The sequence below is a fragment of the Lethenteron reissneri genome, chromosome 14 (assembly GCF_015708825.2).
Source record: "Lethenteron reissneri isolate LAM-NWPU_2019-01 chromosome 14, ASM1570882v1, whole genome shotgun sequence".
Lineage (NCBI taxonomy): Eukaryota > Metazoa > Chordata > Hyperoartia > Petromyzontiformes > Petromyzontidae > Lethenteron > Lethenteron reissneri.
In genome coordinates, this window is record NC_083792.1 from 12,521,610 (window position 1) to 12,541,254 (window position 19,645).

The window sequence follows — 19,645 nt, forward strand, 5'->3', positions numbered from 1 at the left end:
TTGGCCTTCCCTCTTCATCAAGTGACATTAACAAGCATGGTGAGGTATGATTCAAATACCAAATCATTGACATGGAATAGCAAGATATTTATCCAGAAGTAAATTAACAATGGGCAATACATTGCAACATTACATAATATTTTAACTTGGTATAGCATTATTGGTTTAAATTGTTTAATATCAACTCAAAACTATACAAGCAATACATCTGCATGACTACAGTATACAGTTACACACCAACAATAACATTATACACAGCTGAAAAAAGCTGATCACGGAAAACCAGCATGTATTTTCATATGTAGGACACATTTTATGACCGTACTATTAATTACTCCACGTCAAATTATTAAAATATTTGAAAGCTGTGCTGCTTTAGCAGGCTGTAAAGCAATATACATCACAAGGAAAAAAAAATTGTGGCTAGAAATAAGATGTACATTGAACACTAAACATTGTTTAAAAAAAAGTTCCAATAACCTGTACTCTGTCATACCGAAATATATGACAACAGTTAAGATAATTGAGTCAGGCTGATAGCCACGTGGAGGAAGGTGGAAGATAAACTGAAGACTTGCAACACCCAATGACGTACAGGACATTGCATTAGGTGTTGCACGGGACTATGGAACATTCATACTGGTCGCGAAAGCCGACGTGTTAAACTGACTATGGAACATGTGGTAAAAGAAAAATCTAAAATTGTTGGAATTAAATGGATAGATGATTTCCATGGCATTCCAATCACCAAGAATGAACCCAATCTCATTAGATCTCAGACACTAAACTAAGTTGAATCCGAATATTGGTGGGGGATAGGACCGACTCCCATCCGGATTGTGCAGATGATGTAGCCTTGCGAGCTGGAATTATTCATGTTTTATTCCTAGCACTGGAGACCATGCATAATTAAACCCTCCCACCATTTGGCCTCAAAATATACCGGGCTAAAACCAAAAAACAGACCACTTGTGAGCAACCCACTCGACTTGACCGAAGTGCAAATAGCAGGCAAAATGTTGAAGCAGTAAAGTCGTTCACTTATCTCGGTTATATTTTGCAACATGGCGTACTTTGAGTGGCAAATGTGCCAGAAAGGTGCAACATGTTCAAGCAAATATAACATTGACTTGACAACATACTGGAAGCGAGGCAGAATTTAAGAGGTGAATCTGAATTACTTGCGAGTGTATGAAACAGCTCGACAGATACAACTGGTGCTCCTCCATTACCACAGCAACAAAGAGCCGCCTCCACAATGTGAACCATCGTTCCCGTACCACGGTATGGCTGAGAGACGTGGCTGACGACAGCGTCACCGAGCCACAAGTTGGACAGCCTTCGACCAGTGGTGCACCTTGAACGGATATTCCGCATTCACTTCGGTGCTCACGAATGCCGATGCCCACCCTCACACAGGATGCCCATCAGTCTCTGATAGTTGGACCCAGAAGAAGACTTTGGTTCTCCGGATACGTTGCTTGAGCGGACGCCTCAGCTGATCACAACAGAGCCCTGTGCAGAATCATTGCCGCACCACCACGGGATTTGAGACGACCCCAAGGCAGGCTACGGATGACGTAGACGCGCACAATCGAGAATGACATTCACCACCATGGTGCAGGATAGGATCGCCTGGCAATGTCTCGTGGGGACCACTATGCCCCGAGGGCTTTGCGCCTGATGATGATTGTGATCACAATGCATGCCAGGTTGTCATACGCGGGCGGCTATGTCGTGGACAGCAGAGGCCAATGCAGTAAAATCCGTTGTCATAATCTATGCTCTCATGTCTATGCTCCCCATCTTCACCAATCTGCACTGACCAGTGTGGTCTAACATTTCCCACAAGCTGCTCAACACGAAAAGATCCTCGTCAGTCAATGTATTGAAAAAGGGGCTGGACACGGACATTGGTGGTTCCCAGTTGAGTGACGGCGCAGTGGTTAGCGCACCTCCGATTAGCACGGCTGGCTACGTACGGTGCAAAACAAGTTCAACATACATACATACATAGCGCACTACTGTGAAGCAGTGAACTCGGTTGATTCTAGGCCATGGACAACATCAGTTCTGGGCCTCGCCCTTCACCAACCTGGACTGACAAGTCTTTTGAAGTACAAACTCCGATGGCTGACAGTGTGTGGGGAAGGCCTTTATCCAGCAGTGGACTGCCAAACGGCTATAGAACATGTTTACAGGTGGTTCCAAATGTAAAACTTAGCACAGCCTCTTACACAACATTTCCATAGACAATTATATAAAATCTACAGTCATGTCGATTAAAAGAATTGCGAGTAATTTAATTTATGCAATACACAAGCCTAAATATTTGTATCTAAACACACATACAGGCAGGTTAGTTTCATAATTAGTGCAATGGGCATTGTAAAATCTGAGACCTTTGCACAGATCCTTCCAACGTACCAAGTTATGCGCTGTCAATACTCAGCACTCCACAATCTTAAACGCTGTAAATACCACCATTATGAGTCACTTGGCATCTGCTGCACGTTGCGAAATGTTTTTCCACGATTTCTTCTTTTTCTAGACGATTATTTGCATAAGACCATGTATGGGTTTAACGTAAAATTGAGCACTTTTTTGTTCAATCCTAAGATTAGTAGAACCAGGAAAAAAATATAGGGACAGAATAATACATCTTGCAGTATTTCTCAAGTATGACCACAATGGTTTGTATACCATCAAGGAAAAAAAATATTGCTTTCATATTTAAAACGTCCACAAAATCCCCAATATATGCAAACTAAAAAAATACATTCCTGCGGAGGGAGCTGGTAGGAACGTTGGGTTGCTCGGTCAATGGCCAGAGTCAACGGCGGCGTGGTGTATTCCGCAAATATGCCCGACTGTGAGGGCGGGCACAAGCTGGCGTGAGTAGGTTAAACGTTGAGATTTATAAGGGCACCACGGGGTGACCAGCGCCTCCCCACCCAGCCCCACCCCTCCCACCCCCCACCCAGCCCCTCCCCACCCCCACCCAGCCCCTCCCCACCCCCACCCAGCCCCTCCCCACCCAGCCCCTCCCTGCACGACGGACACAATAATCCCCTGTGGGCTGGTGTAACCAGGAGGTTCCTACCAGTATAAAGAAGCGTCATTGCACAACAGTAGTTAAGATACAGAAAGTACAATACATTGATAGGGTACTGTAGTTGTACAAGAGGTGTCATTAAAACATATGTACATAAGAGGGCACTTTGCACTGTACCCTGAAGTCCGAACTATAGCTTCTTTACAAGCTGGTAGTGTTTGGTTTTGGAAAAGATCACCTATTATATAAGACTGACACGTGATTACTTAATTCTGGGAAAGGCGTCTGGCACATACATAAAGTCTGCAAGCTAGAAAATGGAGCAGGATTTAATGTTGTACCCCAACACATTACTTCTGGGGCATGAAAAGGGGACCGATCCAGAAAGGACAGTTAAAGAAAGAATTAACAGACCTCAATACTGCCCCATGGGCTGATGATGTGGGGGGGGGGGGGGGGGGGTGCACTTTAAAGTGAACTCAAGCTGTGACTTGAACAAAACCCGTTATATTCTAATGATTGACACAACAACAATAGCACAGTAGCGTAAAGTTTCAAAGCAGGTATCATCACTACAGCAAAGCCTGGAGGCTACTCTTACTTGTAGATAGTGGTGTAGCAGAATTGTGGAACAAAAAAATTCCCCTCCGCCGCCCACCCCCCCGTTTAACAACATTTTTTTGTAATCTGGAGACATTAAACGAACAGAACAGGCATTCAAATCTTACCTTTCAAGGTACTTAATCCTGTGGTAATCCGTGAATCGTTGGCCACGGACAAAACTTAGAAAACAATGCACGCCACTGTGACAGGGCCCGACATTTCTGAAACTGCCTTTTTTTATGACTCGCTGTGAGAAGCAGCTGGGTTCTTCCGTGAAGACTGTGCAACAAAGTCAAACCAAGTCGTGCTCAATTTCCTCTTCTCGATCCAGATTGTTTACTTTTCCCCACCTATATATTGTATCTAGTGGAAAAGTTTCTTCCTTTTCAACCCCAGAACAAGGTGACACACGGGCATTGTGTTGTTACTGCGCGTTCATTCCCACCCTTTCCGTCAGCCCCAGCTCAAAGACCCTCCTCATCCTCCCCCCCCCCCTCTCTCTCTCTACAGTCGTTCGCCCTTTGCAGGGAAGCCTTTTTGCCCCCAGTAAAAAGTGATTCGGCTATTGAATTCAGATAATTTGTGGCATGCAACGCTGGACATGTGTTATCCGAAGCACAACACTAATCAAGACATCGGCTAAGTGTTTGTAAAACACACTCGATGACATACAAAGCCAATACAGTGTAAAATAAATCACATTTAACCAACATTATCAATTATGCTGTTGGAAAACCTACTGCCCGAATTATGTGTGAGGTTTAGTTTTAGGCTATCCACACAATTCCTATACATTTTCACTCCTCGTACAAATGCAAGATATCCCCAAAAAAACAATTCAGAGCGCTGTGATGCGCCGTACTGTTGTTTAATGCTCGCATTCCTGTGGAAGCTGAGCGAATTCCCAAACAGTTCTGCAGAGCTGAATGGTTTGTTTATAGGAGACTCGTGTAATTAGTAAGCTGGGGAGAATTGCTAGCCTGTGCAGCAGCAGCAGCAATAAGCAGCCGGGGCGTTCCAGCAAGAGCCGGCAGACTCGGCACAAGCAGGAAACCTCTCGAAAGCAGCCCCGGACTCGAAATGCTCAAGAAATCGTGCACGTATCTTTAACAAATATAACCCTACCACACTTATGTGGAGAAAGCATGCATGATCGCGTGAGAGCGCTACAAATCTCGGGAGGTTATAGACTGCATTCAAAAGTGGCTTTGAAACCGTCATATAGTCAGTAATGCTCAAACGAACTGTACTTAATGTGCTTTCTTTACTATTTGTTGGTCCAAACGCTATGTACACACAGGAAGTCATTAATGGCATTAGTGTCAAGTATGATTAATGGACACTAATGAGAAAATCGCTTACTTTTAAACATTAATACAAAGCGAATTTCACAGCGGATGTGTGGCTTGGTGGTTCGTGCATTTGGATCTGGGCTCACAGCTGTTCTTTTAAAGCCCAACCGGAACACACCTTTGACAACATTGCCGTGACATTTAAACTCACCACACCAATATAATGCAGTCAGTTCAAAGGAAATTACATGTTATTTATTTTAAAATTGCTCAAACTGCAAGTACTGATATTATGCATGGAGGCCAATTCATGAAGATGGTAAATTGTTCACATCACTTACGGAAAACATTCTACAATTACTCTTAGGTGCAACGTTTGTACATTAAAAGGGTATATCACTTAATTTTGCTGGCTTTTTTTCTTTCATGGAACCAAATGCATCCAATATTCTGTCCATTGTACGCATGCCAAATTGAGCACTAAGGTTACCACACAAAGCATCAGACCATTACGCACCCTACTGAATGGACATAAATCGGCCCGAAACATGTGCTGTTAGATGGACAAGGTTAGTCAACACAATTCTTTAACATATAAAAGCTTTCACCAGAGGCTCGTTTAACTTGCACAGCACGCCTTGCACCTTCTCTCGCAGCATCGACACATCCACGTGGAAGCTGCATCGGTTGCCACAATTCAGCGAGACAAGCTATAATATCGTTGAGGGCATTTGCTTGACGACAGGTTTCACAACCATAAGAGTTTGATGCATTTCACGTAAAATATTGCATTTATTTTTATGCATCTTGATATCCATGCATACGTGTATTTTATGCACGCGTATAGGATAATATTATCGAGGTCGAATAGTCTATGTCTAAAATAGTCCACATGTATATAGTCTAAAAAAAGATCGCAGCACTGACATTTTGATGGCAACACGGAGAAAACACCTGCTGGTTAATAATACATTTCCTGAGGCGCAGATTGTATTTTTCATGATAACCATACGCATAGAATGAAATCCATAGAAATGTGGAGATAGAATAATCACCATGACAGGCAATTGGCAGTTCTCGAAGAGCCACACAGTATGGATGGAACTTCAAAGTACCATAACGAATGTAAACAGGACTGATATTTCCATTTAAAGCTTTCGTGACTGCAGGGATTCTCATCTTCTTGGTTCTTTCGGTAAAGTCCCATCTACGTGACTTTACCGAAAGGACCAAGAAGAGGACTGATATTACCTACTACAATATAATCACCCAGAAATGTCTGTCCGTCCCGCACGTGACGTCACTCCACATGAGGCCCACCCCCCCCTCATTAATATTCATGAGTGGGTGGATTTTTACACGAACGCAGGTCGAGCTGAATTAAATAATTGATTCCACAAAGTCGTTTCAAATATGACGTTTCTTCACAGAAAGTGACGTAAAAAAATAAATATACGCAGCAAAGTGCTACATCCGTGCGTGACGTCACTGAAAAAGAGCCCCCCCCCCCCCTTCATTAATATTCATGCCCGCGTGGAAATTTACACGAACGCACAAGGTCACGCACTCCACATGCCGCACCCCTCCACAATAACCATGAGGGGTGACGTCACTCTACATGCCGCACCCCTCCACAATAACCATGAGGGGTGACGTCACTCCACATGGGGCAACCCCCCCCCCCTCATTAATAATCATGAGCTGAACAATTTTTCTATTGAATATTTCAGATTTACTGCAATCTACACCCGTCCTTGGACGGGCAAAAAAGCTAGTCCTTTATATATGGAGTGGAATCGTTCTGTGGCTTTAGGCTCAATTACTAAACGAGGAAAAGCCCATGTATAAGCATGATTTATATAATGTTTTCCAACATGTCTTTGTCTTCCGAGGTATTTAATACTAGCTATAACAATGTTACAGCCTAAGCCACACGAGATGACGTCACGCATTATGACGTCATCTGGAGCGAAGGCGGAACGCGTGTCACACGTAATGACGTTACTACCTTGGCCGGCAAAGCATATATTTTTAGATTAACACTTAGGCTTTCGCAACCAATGTTATCCATAATAAACGGTTTTTTTGGGGTTAGATTGCGTAAATAAAAATGTGTTGTTTAACCCGCCACCATCCGACACAGCCAATTAGTAAGGTTTGTTACCAGCGCTAAATATTTTAGCACTGGTATTTAATGTCTGGTTTTGAGCAACTCTAATTAAATTGACTGGTTTACACATCTTTATACGAACATTTCCTTTATGTTCGATTATCTTTACAAGTTGCAGAAACAGACGGACCAGAGCTAATGCATTAAACACCTTGCAACCTAACACGTAGGCTTTCGCGACCAATATCATCCATAATAGAGGTTTTTGGGTTAGATCGCGTAAATATATGCGTCGTTAAAACCCGCCACCACCCGACACAGCCAACTAGTAAGGGTTGTCATGTAAACAGAACATGACAATTCCTCACTAGTACAGCACACCGGTGTGTTGGAGAGCCAAGCCACAACATTTACCAACTGAGTACGACGTTTCGCCAGTAATTACAACTAGCTTCATCAGGCGACAGCCAGATGAAGGCTAATCCCATGCGACAGCCTGATGAAGCTAGTTGTAATTACTGGCGAAAACGTCGTACTCAGATTGTAAATGTTGTGGCTTGGCTATCCATCACACCGGTGTGCTGTACTAGTGACGAATTGGCACGTTCTGTTTACGTGACAACCCTTACTAGTTGACCGTGTCGGGTGGTGGCGGGTTTTAACGACACATTTATATATTTACGCGATCTAACCAAAAAACCTCCATTATGGACCTTGCAACCTGTTGGAATGGATTATAAAGGTGCTTCAAAGACCTCTGCTGCGCTTTAAAAGACTCCTATTGCTCGCAATTATTTTATGGATAAGAGTCATCGTGTGGTAGATTAATCTTATTATCCTCGATTTGTTTACCCCCATGGATGGAAGTAAAATCAAGGTTAATCCCATGGATAATAGGATCCACAGGTAATATACACGAGGAATTCTCCTGTAGATCCAAAAACTAAGTTGACTTTATACTTCACTTGAAATTAATCCAGTGTTTTTTATTTAGAGTTATCTCTATGCATAATGCATTATATTCCCAGCTCAATTTGTCAATAAATAATACGATCATATTGTAAATACTCACATATACACTTGGCATACCAATTAAGTTGTATAGTTCAAGGGCATTTTCTAGATTATTCTGGCCAAGCATGACTTCCCACTTTCTTTGGCGGAATTAAAGTGCTGTTAAAAAAAAAATGTAAACATGAATGCTCTAGTTTATGTGCCTTTATACCTGCACAGGCATGTGTCTCATATGTCACTGCACTTGAGTTCTACACTTGTATTTTTGAAGCTGGGTGCAAGTCAGCATTTTGAGCAAGATATTTACCTGAACAACACTCGCCTTTCCAAATGTTTTGAGATATACTGAAACAATAGCAATTTTACATCAATTCCATTTACTGACAAATCATGACTGTGCAAGAAAAGAAAAACACGATGATTTGTCTTGATGTAAAAGGAGCCGCCTAATCATCATCAGTCTTGAACTATCCACATTGTTTTATTGACCAACCAAGCCATTGCGATCTATCCCAGTATTTTAATGCAACAACCCAACTCCTGCACGCAAATATATTTCTCCATCTCCAAGGTGGACATCTTGTGTTCTCTCCTTCGGCTCACTCCATCGTTAGCCTCAACCACAGCCACAGCCCACAATTCATAACAGTCAATATGATTCCCCTTGTGTATGTGCTCTTGTGTATGTCACCCTGTCTCTAAGAAAATTTTCAAGAATGAACCTCACCATGCTTCTTTGTGCACTTTTCACCTTTTAATTCTACTCTGCCAATGTTCATGTTTCTGATCATGTTTTAATGAAGGCCATACACACTGCTTAAAATCGTTCTTCTTTTGGAAAATGGTGTGTTATTTTTCATCACACTGTACATTTGGCTGTGACTAAAGGTGCATCTGGATCAAAATGATACAAAAGGCATCCGAAAACAGGTTGGACTCCTTTTGGAAAATTGAACTCACAAATGAAAAGCAAGAGTGGCATGTTCCAAATTATCTTTTATTCTACAATATTTCAATGGATTCAACTGTTGACTATCAGTGTTTGCTATACTTTTGCAAGAGTATGGTAACAATTAAAACTTTGTCCGAGCCTTAACTAGTCGACAGCCTATTCCACTCCCCTAAGCGAGAAAACAAGCTTTTTACATTGCAAATACAGATTTTATGGAGTTTACAAGACATTTAAAAATGTTTACATGTTTTCTAAATAGAAAACTCGGATCGAACTGCACTGCTGGTACAAGTAGGTATGGCCTATAAAAGCTTTATATGAACTTGTCATGCACCTTTACTCAGTGGTAAACTAAAATAAGTTGGTAATATCTGACAACAGAGTACAAATCTATCTTGTTTACCACATACATGAAATCTACTACGTATTAGTTTAACGATTCATCCAAAACTCACAAACTGAAATGCTCTTAATCAGTGGCTCGTCACGGCTCATAAAGTTGGAACTTGAATGCTTCTTTCTGCAAATTCCACTCCAGCGACTTCCACAGCTGCGGTTGGCATAGGTCCATGTTGACAACCATCATGCCGAACCATTGTATGCACGACTGGCAACCGACACTCGTCCACACTGCGAGTAGATTGCTTAACAAACGTTATTAACTTGGCCTCTGGCTGACATTTAGCCAAACTCAAGGCAAACAGCAAGCATTAAAGTCGCCCAAAACGTCTCTAAAGCCCAGATGAGCAAACACTTCATACAACTGCATATTACACACGTACAGTGCGGTCCTGGGTTTCTGCCAATGATAGTTTTTTTCCCCCACCCTGTGGAACTCTTCGAGTAGACGAGTTCCAAATAACGCGTTTCATTAGTTTACACACGTCTCGGCCTTAAGGGAGTTATGCCGAGGGTTTGCCCAAGCCTTGCCCAAGCCATCTCTTTTTGTTTGTGCTGACATGAAATGTAATGTCTTCTATTCTCTGTTAATGTTTAATCTCTCCATGCTTGAGGCCAGTGGTTTCTACATTAACCATCACATGACTGCCACGTGGCCAATATGATTAAGGTCACTGCGAGCTACTATTGCTAAGACAAATTCCATTCCTCAATAGGAACTGCTGCATTTCACCCTACACACCATGCATGGAGGGGGTCACGACAATCAAGCTTGCGGAAAGGCGAGCACAAGGAAGTGATTCCAGTACAATAACCCGTGGAAACTGTTGCAAACATTGCAATCATTCCTCCAAGGTAATGCCTTTTTTTATTTCCCTTTCACGCACCCCTTCTTCCAAGCAAAACAACCCCATGCGTACTTAAATATCAACTGATAATAATAAAGCTTCGAATCTAGTTGAATAAGAAAGGTTTTTTGTGGGGTTCGATCGCTTAAATTTCAGTGTAATTAACCACCCTCCACCCAACACAGCCAATTAGTAAGGCACATCACGTTAACAAATCGTGACAATGAGTTACTACTTCAGCACCCCGCTGTGCTGCAGAGGAAACCCACAACACTTACAATGAGTCCGACGTTTCGCTGGTTAACACAACCAGCTTCCTCAGGCGAAAGCCTGCGTGCTAAACTGAATACCAATTGAGTTACGCAGTGTACACTGTATATTTCACCACACTTGCACAGCTATGCATCGTGCAGATGAAGCATCATCTCAATCTGGAGTCGTAGAAAGGATTCCATGCAGTATAAGTCTCGGAATGTAACACCGAAGAACGAAAATGTTCCATCCGGGCCAAGCACATTCGTGTGGATGGGACTGCACAATCAGCTGTTTGCCTGTTAAGTAAAATGTCAAGGAGATAAAACTGTGTCCGGAAGGAGCCCCAAAATCATGCAGCAGAATTAGATTTCTCGCAGCAGAGTTCCTCAAACTTCATGACACGTAAATATATATAAAGTCACGTCTGGGAAATACTAGTAGTTTGATTCAAGGACTAATTTACTCCACAACGAAGGAAAATTGCGATCTCAACAGTGCAATTACTGTAGTTTTAAGTTACATTTGTAGTGTATTCATTAGACCGGCAATTAAATACCCTGTATCTGTAATTATATATTGTAGTTTGGGGGTAAAAACATGTCACTAACGGAAAACTAAAATACATAATTTCAATTTCACAACAATTTACAATTGTCCCCACAGTCGGATCCAAATTAAATTACCAGATAATGTGTCAACACAGTACAATCGTAGTCACCATTGTGAACGTGTAACAGAAAGGTGACCCCTAATTAATAATTTGTGTCTGTTCGTGCTAATCATGAACAACACTTTCCCTGAACTCTGGATATTATGGATTATTGACCAGTTTTAAATCATACGATTAATAATTATTAAATGAAAGTGGACAAACAGAACTGTACACCTTTATTGTTGTAAATATTAAAACCGATTTATACTTAATAACATCCTTTACCAATCAACTTCTGTATGGACTTTTATTATTGGAGTCGTTAGACCATACTTCCCCACGTAGGTCAATGTGAGTTGGTTGGTAAAGATCGGTGTTAACCTTATGTATATATGACACACACACACACTGTACGTTTGTCCCAGTTGTTGAACGTACAGATCGACCTTTTAGCTGTAGACATTAATACTCAATACAAAGTAAACACGAGGATATCCAGTTAAACTCGTGTGTGTACATCACGGCATGCGGCGGACACAATGGCCACATCGAGTCAGCACCTTTACAACCGCACAGTTCCGCATTCACCTAACTTACCGTGTACTATTATTAATTACGTGTAATTTAATGTTTTAAACATACCAAGACACACAAAAACAATCCACTCGCATCACCCAATTAAATCAGCATCGCCTGCAATCGCTACCCTACGACAAACGCGGTGGACAACATCGAGGTCAGGTGTATAGTTATATAAGCGCCGTGATTAAAGTGCACAAGCGGTGTGTGTGTGCCGCAACCTTTACACACACAACATGTGTGTGTTGTATGTGTTGTGTGTGTGTTGTGTGAGATTTAAACATTGCCGTGCCACGCTAAAGAACGTGAAGGGGGCGAGGGGGGCTGCTACTGGTGGTGGTGGTGGACCCTCATCACCACCGCTCTCTCGCATGTTGCGAACAGCGAATAAAAGTGTCGGCACACACACAAACACACCCCTCACGTCGCTGTTTATCACTCAAAGTGTGTGTGTGTTAGTCTGATTTGTATATGAACAGGAGGTCGACAGCACTCACAGGTGAGGGCAGGCCTCTGGGTGGGGAGCAGCTCACTCCAGGCCTCAGGCGAACGCCAACGCCGCCGTCTTCCACCACCAACAACAACATAAACCAAAGCTCGCAGCGAGAGCCACAACTAAAATCTCCACTCAACGTCCTCTGGCGATCGTCGTCGTTGTGGTGAAGAAACCAAATTTTTGTGTAAAAAATAAAACTAAAAAACAAAACAAAACGAGTCGCGGCGGGAGCTGTGGAGGGCTGCCGCCCGTCGCGGGGAGAGAGGAACTGTAGTCGGCATCGCGCCCCCTCGTGTCGCCTTGAGCCGGCCTTGTGTTATTTCATTTTATTACTTCTACTCATCTCATCTCCCACCTCCACTCACGCCACGCCGTTACGTCGATTTGTGTCGAGGGGGTGGGCGGGAGGAGGTTTTTGTTGTTAACTCCACGAAAACATCGGTGTTTTACGATGTCGAAAGGTTGTTTTTCTCGCTGAGGGGGGTGGAGAGAGTGTGAGGAGGTTGTCCACCGGTTGAGGCTTGGACGACGTTTTCGTTGTCACGAAAACGTCACATCTCGATTGTGAAAAAGTGTAGCAAACAGTGATAGTAAACAAAGTTTAAGCCATTGACAAATTCTGGAATATATATTTTTTTAAACTTAGATTATGGATGATGTTGATCGCGAAGGCCTACGTGTTAAACTAGTTACGTACGTTCACGTTGTTACTTTATTTTTTCACTAAACCCATTGGAGGGAACGGGAACCAAGTTGGGGCGGGAGCGGACACGTTGAGTGTTCAAAGTCCACGGAAACCCCTCGGCACGTCCCCTTACGTCATCACGCTGGTTGCCCTACGTCATCACGCTGGTTGCCCTACGTCATCACGCTGGATGGCCATACTTCACCACGCTGGTCTCAGTGAGCGTTTGTTGGGCAGAGACCGGTCATGATGTCACTTTGCCACTGATTGTTAGCCGTGGCTGGAAATCAAACTCAGGGAATACTCTGCAGTATAATTCAAACATGTGTCTCACTCAAGACCGGGTACATTTACAGGTCCTTGTGGTTGTTTTTTTGTGACGGGTTCCCATATATTCAACTACAATTGGCAGGGCATGTGACAGCGTTTGTCAATTTATCTCCAACATCACGTAGCCAACTTCCATTACAACTATGGCCATTATCGCTTTGTCTAGTTTTAAGTCAAGCCTCACAACATGCCCCCTTACATAAGGAGATTTCAAACACTGTGTTATTGTAGTAGGTACGTTAAAAGTGATGTTATGGTTTGTAGGGACCACGTGAATCCATGAACCTAAAAAGCATGTGTCATGAGTCGAATGAGTTCTACGAAAACATCAATAAATGCATTATTGAACTTCTACTCATTTCTGTTCAAGAGCCCTCAACCAGTGGGATACACCCCACAGTGTGGAGAGAAATCTTTTTCATAGAACTATTACTGACTTCTTAAAAAAAAGTATGCGGTTTTACTCTGGCCACTCTTATCTCCACCGACAGGCAAATGTATTCAAGGAATTTGACATACATTCCAAACAGGACCTTCGCGGGGAAAAATGCTCTTCTAGATACTGTAAATAAAATAAATGTAGTTTTGGAATGCATAATATACGACTCATTAGGGTGGTGCAGTGGTTCATGCACTGCACTATGAACCCAGCGAACTGCGTTTGATTCTTGGTCATGGCGAACATAATTGGTGACTGATATGAGAACCACTCTTCGGCCACCACTTCGCTAACCCCCATGGTTTAAAGGCCTTCAGACAGCAGTAGGTTTTCAGAGAAGAAATTGAAAATATCGACACCATTGTAAATATAGTTGACATGGCATGCTTGCTTGCTATCATACTATCATCCTTTTATCATACAGAAAATGAACTTGATATTTTTCTTCGGCCAAGAAATCACGTTAAATGTAGTTTCAACAGTCGAATTGTATCGTATTATCATCTGTATGATTTCAGCTGTTACCACGCTAAGCCTAAAGGCGATTTTTATAGGCACCCGGAAAACTTCCATTGGGGCCAGATGCCCTTGTGCAATAGAATGTGCAGTGCAAGGCACATCATTCACCATAAAAACTGGAGCCAGAGGTTGAATTGTTTCACGAAAATATTTTATGGCGGTTGTGTGAGTCCGTAATCGGGTCATCGCCAGCAACGTATTAAAGGGCACAGAGGGCAGCGCTGCTCAGATTGATGGTTTCCCTTGAGCCCTCTTGCCATACTCTCTCAGGATCACATGCCATCTCAAGTTGGCACTCGCACAAGCGCTTGGGAGACAAAGTTTGTTCATCTGTCTTGTGTTTCGAGACGGAAGCTCTGAGCCTTCCTAAGTCAAGCTTGAGAAACATAGACCCTGTGGCTTTGGTTTTAGATTAAACGTACGGGTATAAAATGTCAGCACTGCGAGGAGCAGTATGCTTTGCGCAAATGTGAATCATTCACACTTACCGTTGCCCCCATTTGAGAAATAAATGTTGGCGTTTCACATTGTAGAACACCATGTGCATAGCAGCTCTAACTATGTACCTCCGATTAGCACGGTTGGCTACGTACGGTGCGAAAGAGGTTTAACCTACATACGCACGTATTGGTAAAGCCAACGCCTTTACTAAAAGGTCCTCCTGTACACACCTGGTTCACGTACGTGTTAATCATTACCAATAGTCACCACTCAACAGTTTTTTCTATTTAAGAAATTGCAGCTTACGTTGGAACTCATTTTATGCAGTACAGATATATTGATAGGGGTGTAGGGGTGGCTCCGTGGTTCCTGCACGGAGCTCTGAACCCAGGAAAACAGAATTGACTTCCCAGCCACCACGAACATCAGCAGATAGTGATATCTGAACTGGTGAATTGTGATCAAACAACTCTCATGACTGCAGTGCGTCGATGTCTTCATACACCAGTAAATTAACAAAGGGCTGTCATTTATTATTATTAATTACGTAGATAAATAAATGGACACGCGTATCTCTCCACGTGAAATAATATTAACTCCATCAGCATGTTGGCCCTCCAGATAAATGTTTTGCAGTGCCGGCCCGAGAGGGGCCCGGTGACCCCTGATTGATAGCGCTGGATGACACCACGCTTTGCGTGCAGTGCCAACCCTACAGGACAGGGTGTGCGAGTGCCTGCCGAAGGATGAGGTTACTCGAGGCCATGGCACTCTGGTGGACCCGGGAGGACACGTGACCAGTTAAGTCTACAAAGAGGCCCCCAGAGGAGGCTAGGGGTGGTCACGTAATTGGAACCCAGATCCTTCCCGAAGATTCGAGAAGGTGGTCGTGGCCAAGGGCGGAAGCGGCCACACCGCAGAGAATATAAGCCGGGTCCCGATAGGGACCGGGATTGTGGTTCATCCTGGAAGAAACCTTCGTCTACGTTCTCCGTTCAACGAGTCTCCAACACGTGGACCTGGACCCGAGCTCTTGGTCCCGGTCCGTAGTGGCAGTTACGTTGTAATTAGTGTAGTTAGCCTGGTGGCCACCACCATAGGTTGTTATTCTGTTTAGGGGAGAATTACCCCGTGTGTTGGAGTTGAATAAATGTGTTGCCTCCAAGTCTACGTCTGCGACTCAGTTGAACTCAGGGTTGCGATTTCCGCATGGAAAATGCGGAAGGAGGGTTCAAATTTTCCCGCATTTTTGCTAAAGTCAACCGCAAACGGTGGAAAGACTACTCCTATGACCGCGCGCTTTTAACAACACGTTAATGCGTTCTATTGGAAAGGATACATGCAAGGCCCAGCATCACGTAGGGCTTTGAGTTACTGATTGGAATGAATATATGATTTCCGCATTTCCGCACAAGAACCACATACTTTATTCAAATGCGGAGCCGTCATTACGAGCACATGTACATGATGTATCCTTTCCAATAGAACGCATTAACGTGTTGTTAAAAGCGCGCGGTCATAGGAGTAGTCTTTCCACCGTTTGCGGTTGACTTTAGCAAAAATGCGGGAAAATTTGAACCCTCCTTCCGCATTTTCCATGCGGAAATCGCAACCCTGGTTGAACTCATTACACATATATTGAGAGAGCAGTAGCTTTGCGTTGGAATTACCACTGGGCCAGTTTGTAGCTATATATTGGATGGTCAAGAGCATATGACAAGATTGCCAAGTGTAGGTCATTGTCTGGTGTTATGAGACAAATTAATTCAAAAGCTACAACTTATTTCGCCTATTGTTTTAATTTTCACGGATAGAGTCATTCACTTCTGTATTGCATAGGCTATATGCCGTTGGAAACTAATCTGGTTAAATATGGGAAGCAAAGTTGAATGCATAATATTACGGTAGTGCATATACTGTACAGTGATTATACGTTACACTTTAAACAGTATAACAGCTGGTCAGAAGCAATTAAGATCCAATTACATCCAACAGCTGGTAAAAATGAAGCCAACCAAAACTCATTTTTAAAAAATATGATACCAAACAACCATTCTTTATGGCTTTTGGTAGGTGTGATTTGCATTAATATGCGGCAAATAACAATGATTAATACATTCTCCTCTGTTCAATTCACGACTACATTTTAATCACTCATTCACACATTGATTATATGCACGTGTACTTGATGTGTCAATCCAAATGACTTCTCAATAGAGGATTGCATTTCTATTGCCTCAAATTTCCAAATTTGTGCAAGTCCTCTGTGTGTACCATATAGCCTCGTAATTCCTGAACAAAAAAATGATAGGATGTTGTAACATTGTATCGGCTTTTTAATGTGAGTGGTCAATTCCAGCCCTTGATCTTTAAAGGACATGTCTCTAGCAAGTATGCTGTGAGAAATTAGGATTTAAAAGGTAATATAAAGGTAATATGCCCTACTCCGTCATTGATTTGTGATGTGCGATTGTCAGCCAAGCTGGCAAAAATGTCTTCCCAAAGGCAATGGAATTCCTTCGTATCAAACATTTACAAGATACATGAAGTGTGGCTTCATAAACAGTGCATGCACATTATGGATGATTTTCAAACCTGGCATGGTGAATTTAAACAATTGACGGCTATAAAAAAAATCATTTCCAGATCATTCTGCCCAATGTAAACAGCACGTGTGTGTTACAGTATTTAAACAGGCATCCGGGTTGGCTCTAAAGTTACACAGGCATCCCCAGCACTGGCATTTGCATGGCGGATTAATGTAGCACAAGACACATTCCGTCATTCTTCTAGGCAGTCACAGCCTCGGCCACGCACATGCCCTTCCGTTTCTGCCGATAGCAAAGAGCCGAGGGTTTTGTAAGCGTAGGCGAGCAGCTTATAGCTAAAGTGGATGATGGTTGCCGATAACGTGTGGCAACCCAGCGTCATGCACATTATTCAACTCGCCACACGCCGCCCCTGATGAGACCCAGAAGGGTTGAAACCGGTCCGCAGAAAGGAAATACGTGGAGAGGCGGATGGAAGTGTTTGAGACAGCAAGCTTCTCTGTGCCATTCTTGTCGCTGTTCTTACTGCTAAGTGGGAAAAAACCCGTCGATTCGGGTGAAAACGCATAAGAATACTGTACAGCAAACATATAGTGCAGGCCTTAAATAAATTTCGATTTACTGTATCTCTAAATGTTAACTCTCCTCCCCTCTTGGCCATGTGGCTACAAGTCTGGGCGGCTAATAGGCTGCCACTCGATACTTCCTATGGAATCAGCCCTTGCCATGCCTACCTGCTCGACCGGTTTGGGATTGTTTGTGAAAGATATAATCCTACTCTTGACTAAACTATATTACTCATCGTGACCACACCAACTGCTGAAATGTTTTTTGTTTTGGTTTTGACTGCCTACGTAAATTATATAGTCTTTAAAAAAATCATTCATTACAGTGACTGACGCGTGTGTAAAATCATCATTGTGTATATTATTTTTTGTAAGCTATTTCTGCATGTACCGTGATCTTCATTTGTATTACACTGACGTTAATATGCAGGGGTCATACTCTTCATAACAAAAACTGTAATATTTTTTAAGGCAATTTTATGGCTTATTTGGCAAGTGCATTATATGACAGTCAATTTAAATTCTGAAAAAAAGCTAGAGTAAGTGCTGCCCACTCGTAAATGTAAGTGTTACATAACTAAACCGGAAAACACAGAAGTATTCGAGTATTGTCCATTTTGTCAGACAAAAAAAATGCATTATCCGTGAAGACCAAAGGGATAAATTTCACGCAAAAACATGATCTTATTCATTTATATCCTAGTTTTTGTGCAGGCAGCAGGTGTTAGGTGCCACATTGTATCACAAGATCGTAATAGGTGGTGGCAACTTGCGGAGGCCTTCATCCACCAGTGGATTGACCATGGCTGATTATATATTTATGTGCATGAAGGAAAGTAATTTCTAGACAATGAAGCTCTGCAATGTGATTGACAAACGTTAGGTCACAATGTAGTTTATGCATGATCAATTCCTAGTGGCATGTTCATCTCTTTTTAAGTGGCATGTGTCGAGCATAAAAAAATGACAAATTATAGTATGAAAAGGGCAGGTGCATTTTTTCCCTCTGCTGCTGAATAATCATTTGCCATTTACCACCCTTTTGCAAAATCAACAGACCAGAAGGTCACATTATAAACCTCTCATAATATTCAATTAGCATAAATCATCGCTGAGATTTGTCGTTTGAATTTTTTATTTTCTATTTATGGGAAACAGAAAAACCTCCGTATCACCATGATGTTTAACAATACAAACTGTATTACAGTGACCATGATAGATGCTGCATCGCACACAAGATATGCAACCACAATCACTCGGCTACAATATGACACATGCTCCGAAATTTAATTCTGTCAATTTTAGACTGCAAGCAAGTTGGATCATGCAATAAACCTCCTTGCACTTTAGTACAAAAAGGTAGGGCACGGTTGGCTACGTACGGCGCGAAAGAAGTTCAATATACATACGTACATTACAAGCTTCTATTTGAATTTTATTTTCCTACAATGGTACCTACAGGTGAAGATTCTTCATTCATCACGCATAGTCAGTGAAGGACCATTGTGCCAAACGTGTGACCTCTTGCCACGATAGCCTTTGCATAAACTTCCGACAGCAGCGAGGCCCTGAAGATTCTTCACACAGACCAAATACTCCTAAAGGTATATTCACAGCATGCTGCTACGTGATAATACATCAATGAACAGAGAGACGTGACTTGTGTTGTGAGCATTGTTGTTTTGAAACAAGATAAACATGAATGCATTCTCACACCGATAGAACTATGATGAATGCCACGTAAGTTCCCAAGGTCGCATTCCTCTACTTTGAGCCTTCTTTGTTCACTCATTGCATGTCTGTGGTTCGGCAACACACTGCGATCTCTTCTTACGCGTACATTGTCAGCTGGAGCCACTAA

The 19,645-nt window shown here is 42.6% G+C and overlaps 2 protein-coding genes across 8 annotated transcripts in view; both read right to left on the bottom strand.

Moving 5' to 3' along the window:
* Nucleotides 1–13,033, bottom strand: part of LOC133342408 (protein numb homolog) — a 33,855-nt gene extending 20,822 nt beyond the window's left edge. For 3 of the 7 annotated variants that reach the window (XM_061551573.1, XM_061551572.1, XM_061551567.1), the window contains exon 1: nucleotides 12,257–13,031. The gene's annotated coding sequence lies outside the window, so the exon portion shown is untranslated. Of the gene's footprint in view, nucleotides 1–3,783; nucleotides 4,095–12,256 lie in introns of those variants that run through there. The other 4 variants (XM_061551569.1, XM_061551571.1, XM_061551570.1 and 1 more) reach the window with 4 other exon arrangements.
* Nucleotides 13,034–18,890: 5,857 nt separating this feature from the next.
* The window catches only part of LOC133342411 (calpain-3-like), a 59,783-nt gene continuing 59,028 nt past the window's right edge, over nucleotides 18,891–19,645 (bottom strand). The window contains 1 exon segment of the mRNA XM_061551577.1: nucleotides 18,891–19,641. Coding sequence (XP_061407561.1) covers nucleotides 19,615–19,641 — 27 coding nt within the window. The 3' untranslated portion in view covers nucleotides 18,891–19,614.